At 42.1% G+C, this 16,894-nt stretch overlaps 1 protein-coding gene across 1 annotated transcript; it reads left to right on the forward strand.

The window, feature by feature from the left end:
• Positions 1-1,671: 1,671 nt before the first annotated feature.
• Positions 1,672-8,466, forward strand: GABARAPL1 (GABA type A receptor associated protein like 1). Its single transcript, XM_042867181.1, has 4 exons — positions 1,672-1,874; positions 6,051-6,129; positions 7,080-7,198; positions 8,215-8,466. The coding sequence occupies exons 1-4, from the start codon at positions 1,785-1,787 to the stop codon at positions 8,278-8,280; spliced, it is 354 nt and encodes a 117-aa protein (XP_042723115.1). The 5' UTR covers positions 1,672-1,784; the 3' UTR covers positions 8,281-8,466.
• Positions 8,467-16,894: the final 8,428 nt, after the last annotated feature.

Below are 16,894 nucleotides of genomic sequence, written 5' to 3' on the forward strand. Positions count from 1 at the left end.
CAATGGAATAATTATTTGATGCACTCCTGTTCAATGTCTCCAGGGCAACAGCAGCTTTTCTTTTTAGTACTGAGTTGACCACGTGGACCCATACTTCAGCACCTTCTCTTTTGCTGGTCAGTACTGTGAGCTTAGCCACACTCAGAAAAAAAACAAAAAACAAAAAAACAAAAAAAAACAGAACTAAAGGATGATACTACTGTGTGTATCATCTAAAATTGGCTGGCTATTTAGACTTCTTTGCAGTCAACTCCCTTCACCACATGCTGCTTGTAATGTGCCTCTGGCCTGGGATGTTATGTGACACACTTGTGATTTGAAGAAATCAATGCGTAGGAACTTAACAGCAAAGTTTTGTTACTGTTAAGCCAGGTGTTCTTTCTTAGCAGCACTGGGAAGTACTGGGGACATTTCTACTATAAGCACTTCCAAGACTATATGATTCGAAGTCCATTATATTTCTACAGATAGTATATACTCATCAATTACGTGTGAGACATTAACACGCCTATTTCACATAGTGATTTATGAGGTTTCCAGTCTACTATTCCATGGTCTCTTCTACTGTCTAGTGCCCTTTTAGCATCCTGACACTCAAACAGACAGCCTCTTACTTTAGCCAGTGGTCTTCTTCTCTTGTCCTCTAGATGAACTTTCCTCACTGATGCATGCTCAGTAGGAGAATGCCTATTGTAAGTAATTTTTAGGCACCAAAATCGTAATGTTTGCTCAGTCAGCACCCGGCCATTATTTCTGGACATTTGTTTGTCCTTGGATAGAGATAAGTTTGTGGCAACCTGACTTTTAGTGATATACACTGGGGTGTTAACCTGTTTTTTAATAATATATACTGGGTTGTAGAAGATAAGGAGGATAGAGGGGAGAATCTTGATGCCTGCCTGTTGCATCCCAACCTAATCCCAGAGTGAGACAATTCGACCTTGTGTGGAGGTCACAGCTTTCATTGTTGTGTTTCTTTTGCTGAGAGCCTTTTGTCAAAACAGAACAGTCTTACAACATGTTTTCTAGTCCATAATACTACATCCACACTATTCACAACATCTAAAAGCTTTCACAGTTTTGTAAGAATTAACCACATAATACAACAACTTTATTCCTAAAATACATGGTATTTCTACTTTTTCAAATCAACTATTCCTTAAAACAAGTTACAAAACACACTGCGCCCCCACTTCCTCAACTCGCCTCCTCTCCCTTGTTGTTTAACCGGAAAAGAGAATAAACAGAACAACCCAGATCTGCTAACAGCAGGGACAGACACAACAACTAGCCTTCTATTTTCCCTTTTTCCTCCGCTGTACAGCTCACAACCACGTACAGAACAGCCTCATGAAGGCGCTCGCACGGGGACACCTCGGAGGTCGGTGCGTGAGGACGAGCGCGCGGCTGCGTGGATAACCCCTGAGTCACGCACTTCGCGTTTATTTTGGCGGCTGTGTTTCTGCGGATTTTTTTGTCGTTCTTCTTTTTAAATTGTTACCACGAAAAAAACCCGAAAAGCACAGCAACCTCAACGTAAAGGCAAACGCCCACCACAGACACACGCACGAGGGCGGCGCGCTCCCCGGCTGCAAGCGCCCGCACCGCGCTGCAATGGCGGCGGCGGCGGAAGGGGAGGGCGCGACGCGGTGACATCACGCAGCAGCACGGCACGGAGCTGCGCTCCGCTGGGCTCGGCTTGCGTGAGCTGCGCGGGTGTCGTTGGCTTTGCTGAGTCGTAGGTGACGGTGGGAGAGCGGTGGCCGGCTGGGAAGTGTCGCATCATGAAGTTCCAGTACAAGGAAGACCACCCGTTCGAGTACAGGAAAAAAGAAGGGGAGAAAATCAGGAAGAAGTACCCCGACAGAGTCCCCGTGAGTGTGCCGGACGAGCGCTGCCCTCGGGCTAGCTGTGCAGACATCGCCATTCTTTGCTGTCCTTGTCGCTGCCGCCTGCTGCTTTGCTTCTTTTCTCTGAGAAAAACGGGATTAGGAAAGATGATTACTTTGACGTTTCGATATTAATTCCAGACTGCTTTCTCTTTAGTGCGAGCGTATTCGTTGTTTTACGCCAAGGTCTGTGGGTGGGTGTGGGGGTCTTTTTTCAGGCATCCGCAGTAATTCGACTGCAAGAACGCTGTTAATCTTATTATGGCGGCCTGTGTGCGTGGGACTGGTGGATGGGGAAGGAGCTTGCTCTGGGAAAATGGAGGAGAACAATGAATGAGTAAAACAGGCGTGCTTTGTAAGAAAAAAGACCTAAATCAAATGTTTTCCTTTTATTTTTTACATTTTTTGGAGCTTGCTCTTCAATATAGTCGTACTCCGTTCTTTTCCTTTGCGTGAAAGAAAGAAAAAAAAAAAAAAAAAAAAGGATGCTAAATAATAATTCTCAGTCTTACTTCTCTCTTGTTTAATCATCCTGTGGGGAAAAAAAAAAACAAAAAAACAAAAAAACAAACAACAAACATCATTTGGAAAACAAGATCATCTTCTAGCTAAACTTTCCTTCCTTATCCTTAGGTCCCTCTGGAATCCTGGTGGAAAACTCCTGGCTTTATAATTTGTAACAATAATTGCCAAAAGAAATAGTAACACTAGTGTTTATTTTATTTATTTTATTTTATTTTTTATTTTTTGTCCCCTTTTAATAAATGGTTTACAGCTTTTCTCTCCAGTGCCACTGGGAGAGTTCTGTCCTAGATGCAGCGTGCAAAAGAACTGTTACACCTTAGGTTTTCCCTGTAGGATGGGGCCATTTTTTCATCTTGAGAAAGGCCCACAACTGGGTTGATAGAAGTTCTTGAAAGTCAGAATTTGGGTACGTTTTGCCCAGTCATTTTTGGGGCCCCTAGCACATCAGAGCAGATTGAACATATAGTGTATGCAGTTCTGTCTTTTGAGATGAGGACCTCAGAGGGCTCAGCTGGTCAGGAGAGAGGCAAACTGTAAACTGAGGATCAACATGGCAGATTATGCAGCAGGTCATGATAGAAGTAACCGGAAGGGCCATGTGGAGAGCCTGGCAACAGATCTGGTGTGGCAGGAAGTAGAAATATCGAGACAGAGGGGCATTAGCAGAGTGTTATGGACAAAAACAGGATCAAAGTGAGTGAGGTGTGCTGCAGCTAAGGAAAAGAGAGAACACTGCCTGGAGAGGCCTGATGTGTATTGTTGGGGGAGGCTTGTTGTTGGAGCTGCATGTGGAACAAATGAGTGCAGCAAATGGTTTTTACATCAGTTCTGTCACTGCCCTTCACAGCAGTATGATCCTTAACAACAGTGTCCCTTTGGCTGCCAACGCTTCAGTGTCGTGATACATCTCAGCATTTTGCTGAAATTAGACAATTTCAGCATTCTGCCCCAGAACATTGTTACCAGAGTCACCTCCCAGCAGTAAGAGATATGAAGGTAATATGTATCTGGCCTTTGGATTGTTTTTGTAGATTTGACTCTGTGTGCAAAGTAACCTTTAGAAGAGATACCTACCTGGGTTATCCAGGAAACTGATTACAGTTATAGTCTAGGAAAACATCTCCATTTTTCCCTGACTCTTTGTAAGAGGGAGATCTGTCTCAAGCTTTATGATTTGATTTGAATCCTTTCTAGGTGTTTAGAATCCCCAAAACTCACCTTGTCCTCATAGCCATGGCATAAATCAAGGTATCCTCTATCTTCTTTTCCTTTATCTAGCGACTAAGCTAAATGCCATTCTTTTGAGTCAGTTTGGTCCTGTCACTGCTGCTACCTAGCAGTTCTGCTTACCAGTCTTCTAAATGGAAAGCAAAAATTAAAGGCTTTTTTCTGCTGCAATTTGTTAAATACTACCTTGTAGCATTTCACGATAAGAAAACAGGCAAAGTACTGTTGCTGGTCAGCCTGCATCTGTGTAGTGAGATTGTGCCTTTCCTTCACAATACTTACCAGTTGTATCTTGTATGGAAATGCGTGTCCTAGCACAGACTTAATCTGAAAGAGCTCAGTTGCCTAGTAGTTGAGGTTCTTGAAGTTCTTGCACTAGCAAACTACACATGTGTTTTAGAAAGAAACAGAATTTTCAGGGCTTTTGGCTGTGTTGGAGGCATCTAAATGGAGTGCAGCGCAAAGATGTCCAAGCCAGCATCTCTACTGTGTGATATGCTTTGCAGATACTTGGATCTGGAAGGAGGAGAGTTTGGTTGGCGTGGCACTTTTTCCAAGTTAATACACAAAGCTCATCACATTTTTTTTTCCTTTGGCATACTGTTTCATTGATGTGTCAACACCATTTTCCTCCTAAAGAAGGAGGAAGCACAAAGCACGACAGTTCAGCCTTTTCTATTGTACAACTGACACAGCTGCTGATTTTGGTTGCCAAAGGGCTGGGAGCATGAGTCCTTAGAAATTAGTCTCGCAGTGTCTCACATAGGCTGTATACAATCACAGGTTCTAGCAGAATTACAAAGTTTAGAAAGTTCAGAAAATTGAGCTTCTTTTTTTAGAAGGTCGAAAATGGTTTCTGCAGAATGTAGATTGAAGCATGTGACATATCTCTCTACTTGATAAAAAATACATACCAGGAAAAAATAACAACTGCCACCAGTGTCTGCATTTTCTTTCCACATGCACGCAGTATTTCCATGGAAACATATCACCAAGCTTTGGAAAGATTTCCAAACCTTTTTATATTCATGTCACTTGGAATAGTTCCTATTTCAGAGAGAAGCATTTTGCCTAGCTCTGGTAACAAGAAGTTCTATGTAGCAGGAGATCTCTTCGCCTCTCTGACCTCAAAGCTGCTGAGCTTATTCTTTCTTATGTCAGTGTATAATGAGGATTAGTATTTGGTGCCAAAGGTCTCTGTAGGTCCAGGTGGTAATGTGTTGTTTATTCATTATGTACTTATACAAATAAAGAAATGTGTGTAACTATATTAAATAGGGGAAATAACATCGAGTTGTTGGATCAGGTCCAGAGGAGGGCTACAAACAATCAGAGGGCTTGAACACTTCCCCTGTGAGGACAGGATGAGAGCAGCTCTCTGGGGCTCTTCAGCCTGGAGAAGAAAAGGCTCTGGGGGGACCTGTATAGTGTTCTACCAGTACCTGAAAGGGCCCTACAGGAAAGCCGAAGAGGGACATTTTAGAAGGGCATGTGGCGACACGATGAGGGGAGCTGGTTTTAAACTGAAGAGGATAGATTTAAACTAGGTATTAGGAGGAAATTCTTTACTGTGAGAGTGGTAAAACACTGGAACAGGTCAGTCTGCCCAGAGAGGTTGTGGGCGCCCCTCCCTGGAGGCGTTTAGGGCCAGGCTGGATGGAGCTTTGAGCAACCTGGTCTAGTATGATGTCCCTGCCTATAGCAGGGGAGTTGGAACTAGATGATCTTAAAGATCCCTTCCAACCCAAGCCATTCTGTGATTCTATGAAATAACCTGAAGAGATATGAATTTCAGAGCAGAAGATAACTATTGAAGAACTGGCAATTTGAAAAAAAAACAAAAAACCTTCCTCAGTAAGCTGTAGCTTCTCTTTTAATTCTTTGCTTCATTCTAAATCACTGTGGGTGAATGTGGAAATTAGGATATGGGACTACTGGGAATGGAGCTGATTTTGTGTCAGGCAGGTTGAAATGTAACTTGGAAACAGCTCAATTTACTTGTATTTGTGTAGTAGCCTCCTGGTAGCTCCCTCATACAAAATTAACCTGCCTTAAGACTATCAAGGTGACCTGATTTTTTTTATTATTATTATTATTATTTTTCCCTTGGTAATTATGGTTTATTTTTATGCTTATTCCACTTTCCACTTTTTATTCGTTGTGCTTACTGCTGTGGTCCTGAGCTCCCAGCACAGATTCACAGATCACAGCTCCCAGAGATTGCCAGTGATTTGCTGTCTTCTTCTTACCTATCTATTCTTTAATGTTGTGTATTTGTTAGGCATGAAAGGAATTTCTAAAGGCCCGGTAGCACCAGCTTTCTCAAAGGGTATTGCCTTCTTCAACTTCTATTTCTTTGGTTCATTTTCTTTAATGATGCCCATAGCTTGTCTCTTTCTACCTCATCAGGTAATTGTGGAAAAAGCACCAAAAGCCAGAGTACCTGATCTAGACAAAAGGAAGTATCTTGTGCCTTCTGACCTCACAGGTAACAAAGTCTGCCTCTGTTCTTGATTTTCATTAAGATGGACTAATTAAGTGACTTTAGTTCATGTGATCATCACCAAAAATGAAAAATGCAGGCAGGACTCAACATTTTATCACTACCCCAGTTTGCCCAGCTGTACTTATTGTATCTGTGTATCTTACAGTCTAGATTACAACGTGCAGAATTCTTTGAGACTGTAGGTGTCACAGTGACTAAAATAATACGTGTGTGTCAATGTGACTTCCAGCCGTGGTGAAAATGACTGAATTGTGTATCACAGGCAGTGGTGAAATCATCAGTCACTGATGACGTAGCTCAGGTATACTTGTTGCAGGAAAGGACAAGTTCTTGAAATATTCTCATTGTTGTCCACTACTGTGGTTGGAATCATGACCATGATTTTTTTTTTCTGAGTGTTCATGAACATTTTTGTGTGATTACATTTGTTTTCATTTGAGAACATAAATAAGTTACAGGAACGGCTTTTTTTTTTTTTTTTTCCCCTCTCACTGCAGTACGTAACTTATTGCAGAATACTTTCTTATGCAGAATAGCTCAAATAAATAAGGAATTTGTTTTCAGGAACTGCAACCCATTTACAGTGTGAAAATCCTCTTAACATGTTTTTGATGCACAGAGTTTAACGTTTAAGCAAGTTAGAAGTCTTCCACTAATCTCTGCAGAAGAACAATTCATACCATAGTAGCTGGGGTATGGATTTAGAGAATGTGGTGGTCTGAAGCAGTACTGATTAACTTGTGAAACTGTCAGCTCAGTGTGGATTGGCTGCTAATATTGTTACAGTTCCTACTTGCTTTTCCACACTGTCCATTTTCCCTAGTTTTTACATACAGTATGTGACTTCCATCACTTCATTCTCGAAAGAAAACAGCCATGCTTAGTTGGAAATTCTCTTTGTGTCTGAGGCATTCTCCTCTGTTTGTCTTCAGTTGGGCAGTTCTACTTCTTAATCCGAAAGCGGATCCACCTGAGGCCAGAGGATGCGCTATTCTTCTTTGTCAATAATACCATCCCTCCCACGAGTGCTACCATGGGTCAGCTGTATGAGGTAGGTCTGACCTATCTTTCTCTTCTTGTTCAATACAAAATAAATTTTCTCTTAGCAGTAAAAGAACACAGTATCACTCTGCAACTAAATGTCTATAAATACATTTTGAAAGAATTGAACCTTTGTTCAGGAGTACTTTTTCCTAGCTTGTACTGTATAAGGACATTGTGAACATTGCTTGCTAATATTTCTACTAAGCAGTGTTACTTAACTTTGAAGGCATATTCTGTGCCCATCATTCCTCTGTTACATAGGCGTTAATTATATCATGGTTGCTTTGCAGCCTGGATTGATTTCTCCTTGATTTCTCCTTGGGCTGCGCTAGTGGTTTTTAATAGAAGAGCTCCAGTTTGGTGCTGCAAGCCTTATTTGACCTAGCACTTTTTGACAATGACTGGATAATTTGTATATGTAGACTAATGAAGATGTAAGATTAACTACTCAAATCTGGCTATGTAGAAATAAGTACATCTGACTATCTAAAGCTGAGATCAAGACTCTCTGGCATTCTGCAGACTTTTTGTATCCATTTAATCATTCAACATCTCAGCTTTACTGCCCCTAAATAAAAGTGGCCTAGTATCACAGCCATTTAGTAAGGTGTTCTGAAATATGACAAATGTAACAACATTTATCAAATACCAAAGTATGCAGAGATTGTTTTTAATGTTAGAGCACTCCTAAGTCACTCCTCCTGATCTTAAGGTTATGTCAGTGCTGACATTCTGCTGCATAGCCTGCAACAGTCAGAGCTGTTTCTGTTGCATATTTGCAGCACACTATCTTTTCTAGTAAATCCAGTGTATCCAAAAATATGACGTGTCTAAATTTAGAGGTTGAGCTGTGAGTAGAGGGAGTTTCTGTATATATTCTCTTAGGAAAATGTGGAGCTATCAGTGCAAACAGAAAGGTTATGCCTCTTTTTTGCTACAATGGTTTCCTTGTTCGATTTTCTCATATGTAGTGAAGAACTACGGGGCTGTGGTTTGATACTTTTTTCTTTTCTGCCCTTGCAGGATAATCACGAGGAGGACTATTTTCTCTACGTGGCCTACAGTGATGAGAGTGTCTATGGCAAGTGAGCAGCAGTCCCCCAGGCATGCAGGCGAGATGGACTGATGGAACTGATTGGGGAATAGGGGGAGGGTGTTGAAGAGGAGGAAGAAGAATGCTTGAGAAGAGGGGAAGAGGACTGGAAGTTAACCACATGCACAGTGCCATCATCTTCCATGTGTTAATTATAACCATTATTTTTAAGTTGAGGGGAGGGAGGGTGGGGGTATTGTAAATGAAATGGTGAACTGATAGGCTTACAAGAGGTTCTGTGTTGAGGAATGGGAGAATCCACTGTTTGTACTCTTCCCTTATGCAGCTGGAAGTTGCTAGCTGGTACTGGAGGCTGCTAGACAAGCCAGTGTAGTGGAGCTCCTGGAGAGTGAATGAACAGGAGGGAAATGGTTGTTCATGTGTAACCTTTCCATTGGATGCAGAAGGCATGCCTGGAACCTGTACACTGATCTTGTCGCACCTTACCCATGGCACGGGCTGCATACCTATGAGCATTCAGTAAGCTGTGAAATATTTCACCCTGACCATACAAGGCTGTCCTGTGCTGATAGTCCTCACTCTAGCTGCTATATGTGAAGTGTACCAAGTCTACTCTATTTCCTGTTGCTTCCACCATTTTAGAATGCATTTTACTCCCAGCCTCCAACTCTGAGGGCTGGGAGCTACTCAGCTGTGAGATACAGAGATGGAGAGGATGAGGGAAAGAAGGGAGGAATATTTTTTTCCATTGTTCTTCTAATTGCAGGTTCTGGACAGAACAATTTGAGACAACTCTTTTGTTCTTTTCAGTGAAGCTAACTGCTGAACTCATAAACAAGGACCTCAGGAGAACAACTAGCCCACTTCAGCATTGAGGCAGGATTGAGTATACCGAACATGCCCATAGCTATTCATCCAATTTATTCCTAGAGACAGTCATGTAGGCAGACTCTGGAGACTGCTTAGATAGTCTGTTCCAGTTTCTAGCTAACCTACAAGTGAGAGTGCTTTTCTTGCTATTTAAGTTTAGTCTCCCTAGCAGTGCATTAATACAGTTAACTAGGGGTGGTCTTGTAACTAGTGAACACAGAAAATTATCCGCCAGTGTTGTCCTTGCACCAATCTTCTGCAGATTTGAGGTTGGCAGAAATCTTTTGGGTTTAGCCCTCCCTTCCATGTCTCGTCCCTGTACAGATCTTGCACCATCTGCACAAACAGAAGAGATCAGTCCCTCCCGTGTGTCTTTTGCTTTTTGTGATTGGACAGCAGTGTCACTCTTTGACACGAGAGGTGCTTTTAGACATGAAGGGGAAGGGGAAAAGATTCTCTGTAGGTTTTTTTATTTTTATTTTTTTGTTGACATTTTTTACTTTATTTTAAGCCAGTGTTGTGTATGCCCCACCCTTGGAGGTGTTCAAGGCCAGGCTGGGTGAGGCCCTGGACAACCTGTCCTAGTGCTTGATCTAGCAGTTGGCAAGCTTGCCTATGGCAGGGGAATTAGAGCTTGATGATCCTGAGGTCTCTTCTAACCCAGGACATTTTATGATTCTATGGAAGTTATCAGATAGATGCTGTCCTGTGCAAACCTTATGCTGTCATGCCAAAGCAGTTACTTCTTGGTGGCACAAACAGCAGATTTTCCCATAATTGCCATAACTCAGATGAGGGGCTGTGGTTTGGCAAGTGAGCTGACTTTCAGGAATGTTTAGAGGTTTTATCTAAAAATGGAATAACTGGACCTGAATTATTGCAAGCATTCCTATATTTAGGGGGTGGATCAAGTGGGAGGAAAAGACGAGAAAGATGAAGGAGACAGGCAGAGTCCAAAATAAGTTGAGGGTATTTACTGTATTTACCTGAAAAAGTTAGAATCCAGTTCTCTGCATTCCTCAGGAATGATAGATCAAGATGAGTGCTTCTATGGTTGTGGAGACAGGAAATCAGATTGCAGCCTTTTCTGATTTGGTCCACTGAGAAGATGGAAAATGAGGCTGGGGGTGTGAAGCAGGAGTCATTAATACAGCTGTGTGAAGGACAGGGATGCAGTGTAGTGCAGGAGACTCACTGCCTGTGTGGTACAGTAAGTAGCAAATGAATGGAAGAAAAGGAAGCAAAGAATCCAGGCAAGGTAGTCATAAAGGGGAAACAGAAAACGGGGGAATAAAGGATGAAGTGGGGGAATAAAGGATGAAATAGGTGGGTTTCTACAGGCATTTTTCATCCTGAATTTCAGGTTTGCTGTTCTATCACGTTCATCTGGAATAAATACATTTGGAGGACTTGTATCTGCTGCAAGTTTACATAACTTGCTCTTTTACTGGACCACTCTCCTTCAGTTAGACTCCTTTAACATCCTTGGGGTGCAAATGCGCGTCAGTCTACTCTTCTAGGAAGCTCTGAATGTTCTGAAGTAGAGAATAGACTCGGAAGGCTCTTTAGGGTAAAAGAGAAGATAGAGGCAGATTGTATACAGCCCTTTGCCACTGTCCCACTTGCTCACATAGTGTGCCGCTAAGCATGTGATTGTGTGTTGTCTCAAAGCAACTTGTGTTTAGGCACACGTAAGAGAGAAAGAGTTGGTATCTGGGTTGTGTTTTTTTGTGTTCCGACCTCTTTTCCCCTCCTGCTGCTGGGTTTATAAGTAAAAAGAATGGGACTTATCTCAGCTGTTTGCGACGTTTGAATTTACACTTTACATTAGTTACTTTACATTTCTTTTAATTGGATTGTGGCATTTACTTTTGTTTTTGTGCTAGATTAATACTGTACGAAACAATGACGGTAGTTCTTTTTTTGTGTTGATTAGCTTCAGGTTCTTTTAAAAATTCATACTACTTAAGCTAAATCAACCAGTCAATAAAGATGCATTTGAAAATCACAGGATTGGCCCAATATGTGATTGACTGTAGTATTTATCACCGTGTGTGCTTGTAAATAAAGAGCCTGACTAACCAGGGCTGCTTTGTCAGAACTTCTTGCTGCTATGTTTTTGTAGAACTCTAGACTTCTTCTATCCTGTCTATAAGTCAGACCTCTCCATTTTTTATTTTTTTATTTTTTGTTGTCACTTGTCTGTGTCTTGCCATGCCACTCATGTGAACTTTACTTAGACGTAGACCATGTAAGAAAGTCTTAAGGAGTATAGTGGGTGTGCAGAGACGTTCTCTGCCATTTTTAGGATCTGTGCAGAGCTAGCTAGCTGATGGGCCCCGAGGGCACAACCAGACTTAGCTACCATGCCTACCCTCAACCCACCCAGGACTCCAAGTCACCCCCACAGCCACTGACATCTTCAGCTGCAAGGTTGCAGCGGGGCTGGACTCCAGTTTTCCACAGCCTTGCCCAGCCATACTCACTCCCTGAGCTGGGCACATCCATGGCCCAAATTGGCCCTGGCCTATCATCATCCATCAGCTATAAGGAAATCTGGGATTTGCTAAGAGGTAGACCTGCAATGACAGCAAATCTAGGTTTGTTTTCATAGAATCCTGGTATCACAGAACAGCCAAGGTTGTTGGGGACCTCTGGGAGTTGTTTGATCCAACCTCAAAGCAGGGACAAATAGAGCTGTCTGCCCAGGACTGTGGCCAGGTGGTGTCTGAATATTCCGAAGAGGGAGACTACACAACCTCTCTGGACATATCCTTATGGATATTTGCGTGCCAAGAGGAAAATAGCCCTGCTGGAAGTGAGTAAGCCAAGCAGGTAATGTTTTCCCTTAGCATAGCCTCTCCAGGTTGGTCACATGTAGCACACGAGGTAATGGTGAGAGAGGCACACAAGCTTCCCCTGTCTTTCCCATCCTCCCCAGCAGCCAGGCCAGGCCAAGTCAGGCTCTGGAGTATGGCTTTCCAGCTATGGTGTCACCTGTGAGTTTGTGCAGGTGCCACTGGCCAAGACAGTCAATGTGCTTATTGCGGGTTAACCTCAGCAGGCAGCTAAACACCAAACAAGTTCTCCTACACTTGTCCACCACCACCACCCTTGGTGGGACAGAGGAAGAGTAAAAATGAGTAGAACTTGAGATCAAAGTTGAAATAAAAATTATTAAATAAGAAGTAAAAGAAGAGAGAAAACAAATCACTCACCACTTACTGTGGATGGACATGCCTGGTATGCTCCCAAGCAGAAGATTAACTGCCTGAAAGTCCCTCCTCTTCCTTTTTGTTACTAAGCATGGTGTTATGTGGTATGAAATATCTCTTTGGTTAGTTCATGTTGTCTGCCCTGTATCCCTTCCCAGCCCTCTGAAATCTATTTACTTGAGGGAGAGAAAGACTTGACACTGCAAACATTCTTTAGCACAAGCTAAAACGTTGTATTATCAGCATTGTTTTTGTAACAGATCCAAAATGCAGCACCATACAAACTGCTGTGATAAAAATTAGCTCCATCCTAATCAGGATGCGACCTTCACCTCTTACCTTGCAGTTCATTGCTTCTGCATGCTACACCTGCAGAAAATTGCTTTAACCACTGAAGTCAAAGTTTGTAACACTGAAACTCACAGGGATAAAACCTGCTAAGTCTAGTAGTATATTTCTTTCCCCACCGAGTACAAGGTACAGCCACTGTGTGCTTTTGTTGCAAACACTGAAATCTAACAGAGGCAGTAATTCATCCTGCACTGTGTTAACTCAGAGCCTGATCACAGCAGCAGTTTCTGTGTTCATATTCTCCATCAGGACTGTAGGACAGAATGGTGTGATGACTCCAGGGCTGTACAAGGCTAGAAATTTGCTCAAAGCTTATGCAACCAGCTGAAATCATTCAAAATAGATGCTGTTTTCTGCCTTGATTTTTAGCACCAGTGATATTTGTATGCCTTGTACTTGCCATGCTGTTTGCAAGTTTGTGTCAGTGCCATTCCTGAAAGAAATAGTGCATTTGCTAAATGTGATTTGCCTGGTTCATATGTGAATTGTTAGCCTGTGCTCAAAGATGTCCACTTCTATTCTCCTGGGCCATACCAATAAGGTGATAAAAATTGGATTGGAGCAAGGCCTGATATAAAGTAAAAACTCAGTTGAGAGAGGTTGAGTAATTAGAATACTGACTTGGTTACTGTCACTGCAGTTGGGATCCTCTCTCCTGATGCTTTCATTTAAGGTAAACCTCTAGGATCAGAGGAGATCAGAGAATATCTAAGAAAAAAGATGGCTTGGAGCATTAGTGCATCATAACATCACCATGAAGGAGATCTGAGCTAACATAACAGATCCCAAATTATATTATTTTCACTCCCATAAAATAGTCATGTGCAAGACAAAGGAAGCACTGATTAAAACAAAAATAAAACTACCAGGAGACTCTTCAAGTCATTCCTAACATTCAATCTCTGATAAATTCATCCCCAGGATGAGTCACAGAGTGTGACTAGTGAGCTCACTGCTGCTGAGGGTGACTGACCATGAAGAGCAGATGCCCCAGCATGTGCTGCCAGGCTTCAGGAGGATGTTGTAAGTCCTCTGGTATTTTTGTTAGTAGCAGCCAATATGAAATTCAAAACTGCTTTTGTTTGGGGATAGTACTGCTACAGGAATTAGGCAATATTCTCCTGAAAGAGCTGGATATTGCAGCATCTTTTTCATAGAATCATAGAAAGGTTTAGGTTGGAAGGGACCTTAAATATCATCTGGTTGCAAGCCTTCAGTCATAAGTGAGGTTGCCAGTCACTAGATGAGGATATCCAGGGCCACAACCAACCTGGCCTTGAACACCTTCAGGGATGGGGCACCCACAGCTTCTCTGGGCAATTTGCTACAGTGTCTCACCACCCTCTGAGTAAAGTTTAAAGCCATTCCCTGTTGTCCTATCACTTTTAGATCATGTAAAAAGTCAGTCCCCCTCCTGCTTATAAGCTCCCTTTAAGTGTCGGAAGGCCACAATCAGGTCTCCCTTGAGCCTTTTGTTTTCCAAGCTGAACAAACTCAGTTCCTTCAGTCTGTCTTTGTAGGGGAGGTGCTTCAAACCTCTGATCATCTTTGTGTCCTTCCTCTGGACATTCTCCAGCAACTCCATGTCTTTTTTGAGCTGGGAGCCCCAGACCAGGATGCAGTACTCCAAATGGGGCCTCACAAGGGCAGAGTAGAGGGAAAAATCACCTGCCTGCTGACCACTCTTTTTTTGATGCAGCCCAGGATGTCATATAGCCTGCCAGGCTGCAAGCGTGCTCTGCTGGCTTGTGTCCAGCTTTTTGTCAACCAGAGTCCCTAAGTACTTCTTCACAGGGCTGCTCTCAGGGAGTTCTTCTCCCAGTCACTACGCATATTTACGATTGCCTTAACGCAAGTCCAACACCTTGTACTTGGCCTTGGTGAACCTCATTATGTTCACATGGGCCCACCTTTCAAGTTTACCAAGGTCTCTCTGGATGACATCTCTACCTTCTGCCGTATCAACTGCACCACTTGGTTTGCTGAGTGGTGTACTTGATCACACTGTCCGTGACATTGATAAAGATGTTGAAGAGCACTGGTCCCAAGACTGACCGCTGGGACATACTACTTGTGACCAGCCTCCACCTGGGCATAAATCCGTTGACCCCAACCCTCTGGCTGTGATCTTGCAACAGACTCTTTATTCATCACCCTTCGAATTCATATTTTTCCAATTTAGAGAGGATGTGGTGCATGTCAAATGCCTTGCACAAGTCCAGGTGGATGACATCAGTTGCCCTTCCTTTGTCCACTGAAGCTGTCATTCCCTCATAAAAGCCCACCTTCAGATTGGTCAGGAATGATCTGCTCTTGATGAAACCCTGCTGGCTGTTTTGGATTACCTTCTCATCTTGCATGTGCCTTAATAGCTCTTCCATGATGAAGAGAAGTTCTATATGATAGCCTCGGTCATTTCAAAAATACTGATATATTCAACCCCACAACAGCCCAGAGAGGTAGCTCTTTTTGTCTCCAACCTGCAGTTGAGGAAACTGAGGCACAGAGATGTGAACTGTCATGCCTTAAGGCCACAAAACAAATTAGAAACAGAGACAAAAAACAAAACAAAACAAAAAAACAACTCATCTCTCTGACTTCTAGCACCTCTAGTAACAGAATTATACTCAATAGACAGAAAATTTGAAATGCAAATCCTATATATTGCTAGTATCTTTCACTAATGAAAGAAACTCCTTATTATATTTGGGAACACAGCCTCATATGTTTTGGTATTCTGCCATTTGCAGACTAGAAAAGCTCTGATTTCTTTGCCAGAACCAGCAACAAGGAGTTAGCTCCATTCAGATATACTACCAAGTAAACACTGCTGGATTGTGTTTGAACAACGGTTCTGTTAAAAAATCTTCTATTCATTTATCAGTGCCTTCTTTTTCTGGAACAAAAGCATACAGATAAACAAAAAACAGTAACAAAAACAAAGACACCACCACCAAATCACAGCACAAGCCTGCAAAAAAAAAAAAAAAAAGAAGTATGTTTTCTTGTTATTTGCATTTTGTTACATTTTGTCATCTGCTCTTCTATTATGAAGATGTTTCATAAATTTTTTGCAAAAGGATTTTAATTATTTAGAAGCCTCTTAACAAGTACAGAACAAAAGGCAAAGTGAGAAAGCATGGCCCTGTGTAAGTGAAATAGAAGCCTCCCAGCTATTCTGGTTACAGATTCTTGTTTCAGTCAAGTAACTCAAATATTCACTGTTTATGTAAGATACTTATTTGTCTGCCTTGATGGGCTATAGGAGTTGCAAATCTCCAAAGTGTAGAAGAGACATTAAAAAGTCATCCTACCAGACAGATTAGTCATGTTAATACTGGACCTAACATGTTAGGATAAACAGCCATGAAGTTCAGAAGCTATAGCCAAAACTTGACTCTTAGGGTATTTACAGTATAAAGGAGCACAGCTCTATCCTTTCAGCTGGATTTCAAAAGAACTCTTATTGGTCAAAACTGCTGAACACACAGGTCAATTTAATACAGACTTCTGACATACAGAGCAGGCCTTCCTTTTGTCCACCCCTGCATGCTGATGATTGTACTCTCCTATCATACAGGTGTAGGGAAAATGAGTGTGAGGCTGTTTGGGAATAATGTATCAGTCACAGATGCTCCAGTTTCTGTTGGAATTCTGTGCTGCACTGTGTGCTGGAGAATCTGGATTGGCATCACCAATTTTTCTCCTTTAATTCATAAAGAGAATTGTACCCTCTCAAAAGGCAGCTAGATACACAGCTGTTTGTCTCTGCAGACGCTTCTGAAAATATATGTATGCTGCATGTGATGCTGTGTATGTTAATGGTGACATAACAAAAGATATTCTTCAAATGTTATGTATTTATTTAATGCAGTCTTTTGACCTTAAAACCATTAAAAACTACTAGATGATCATTATGGTCCTTTTCAATCCAGGTCATTCTATGATTCTATGATCCTCTTTGTTTCCCTGGAATTAAGGGCATTTAACAAAATGTGGGTTTGCTCCTTTCCAACCCACTTCTTATTTTGTAAATGCCCATCTTCTCACCAGCTTCTTCCAGGCAGAAGACAGCATATCACCAATAACGAATGAACTCCCAGCAGCAAGAATCAACGAGCCTCTAAATGTTAGTTCCCTAAATTAAAGGAGCATTAAAGGAAGCATAAAGAATTTACAGAGAAGATAATGCTGAGTGATTGACCCTGCTTTC

This window comes from Lagopus leucura, unplaced genomic scaffold, assembly GCF_019238085.1.
Source record: "Lagopus leucura isolate 7727_CA_CO unplaced genomic scaffold, USGS_WTPT01 Super-Scaffold_100001, whole genome shotgun sequence".
Taxonomy (NCBI): Eukaryota; Metazoa; Chordata; class Aves; order Galliformes; family Phasianidae; genus Lagopus; species Lagopus leucura.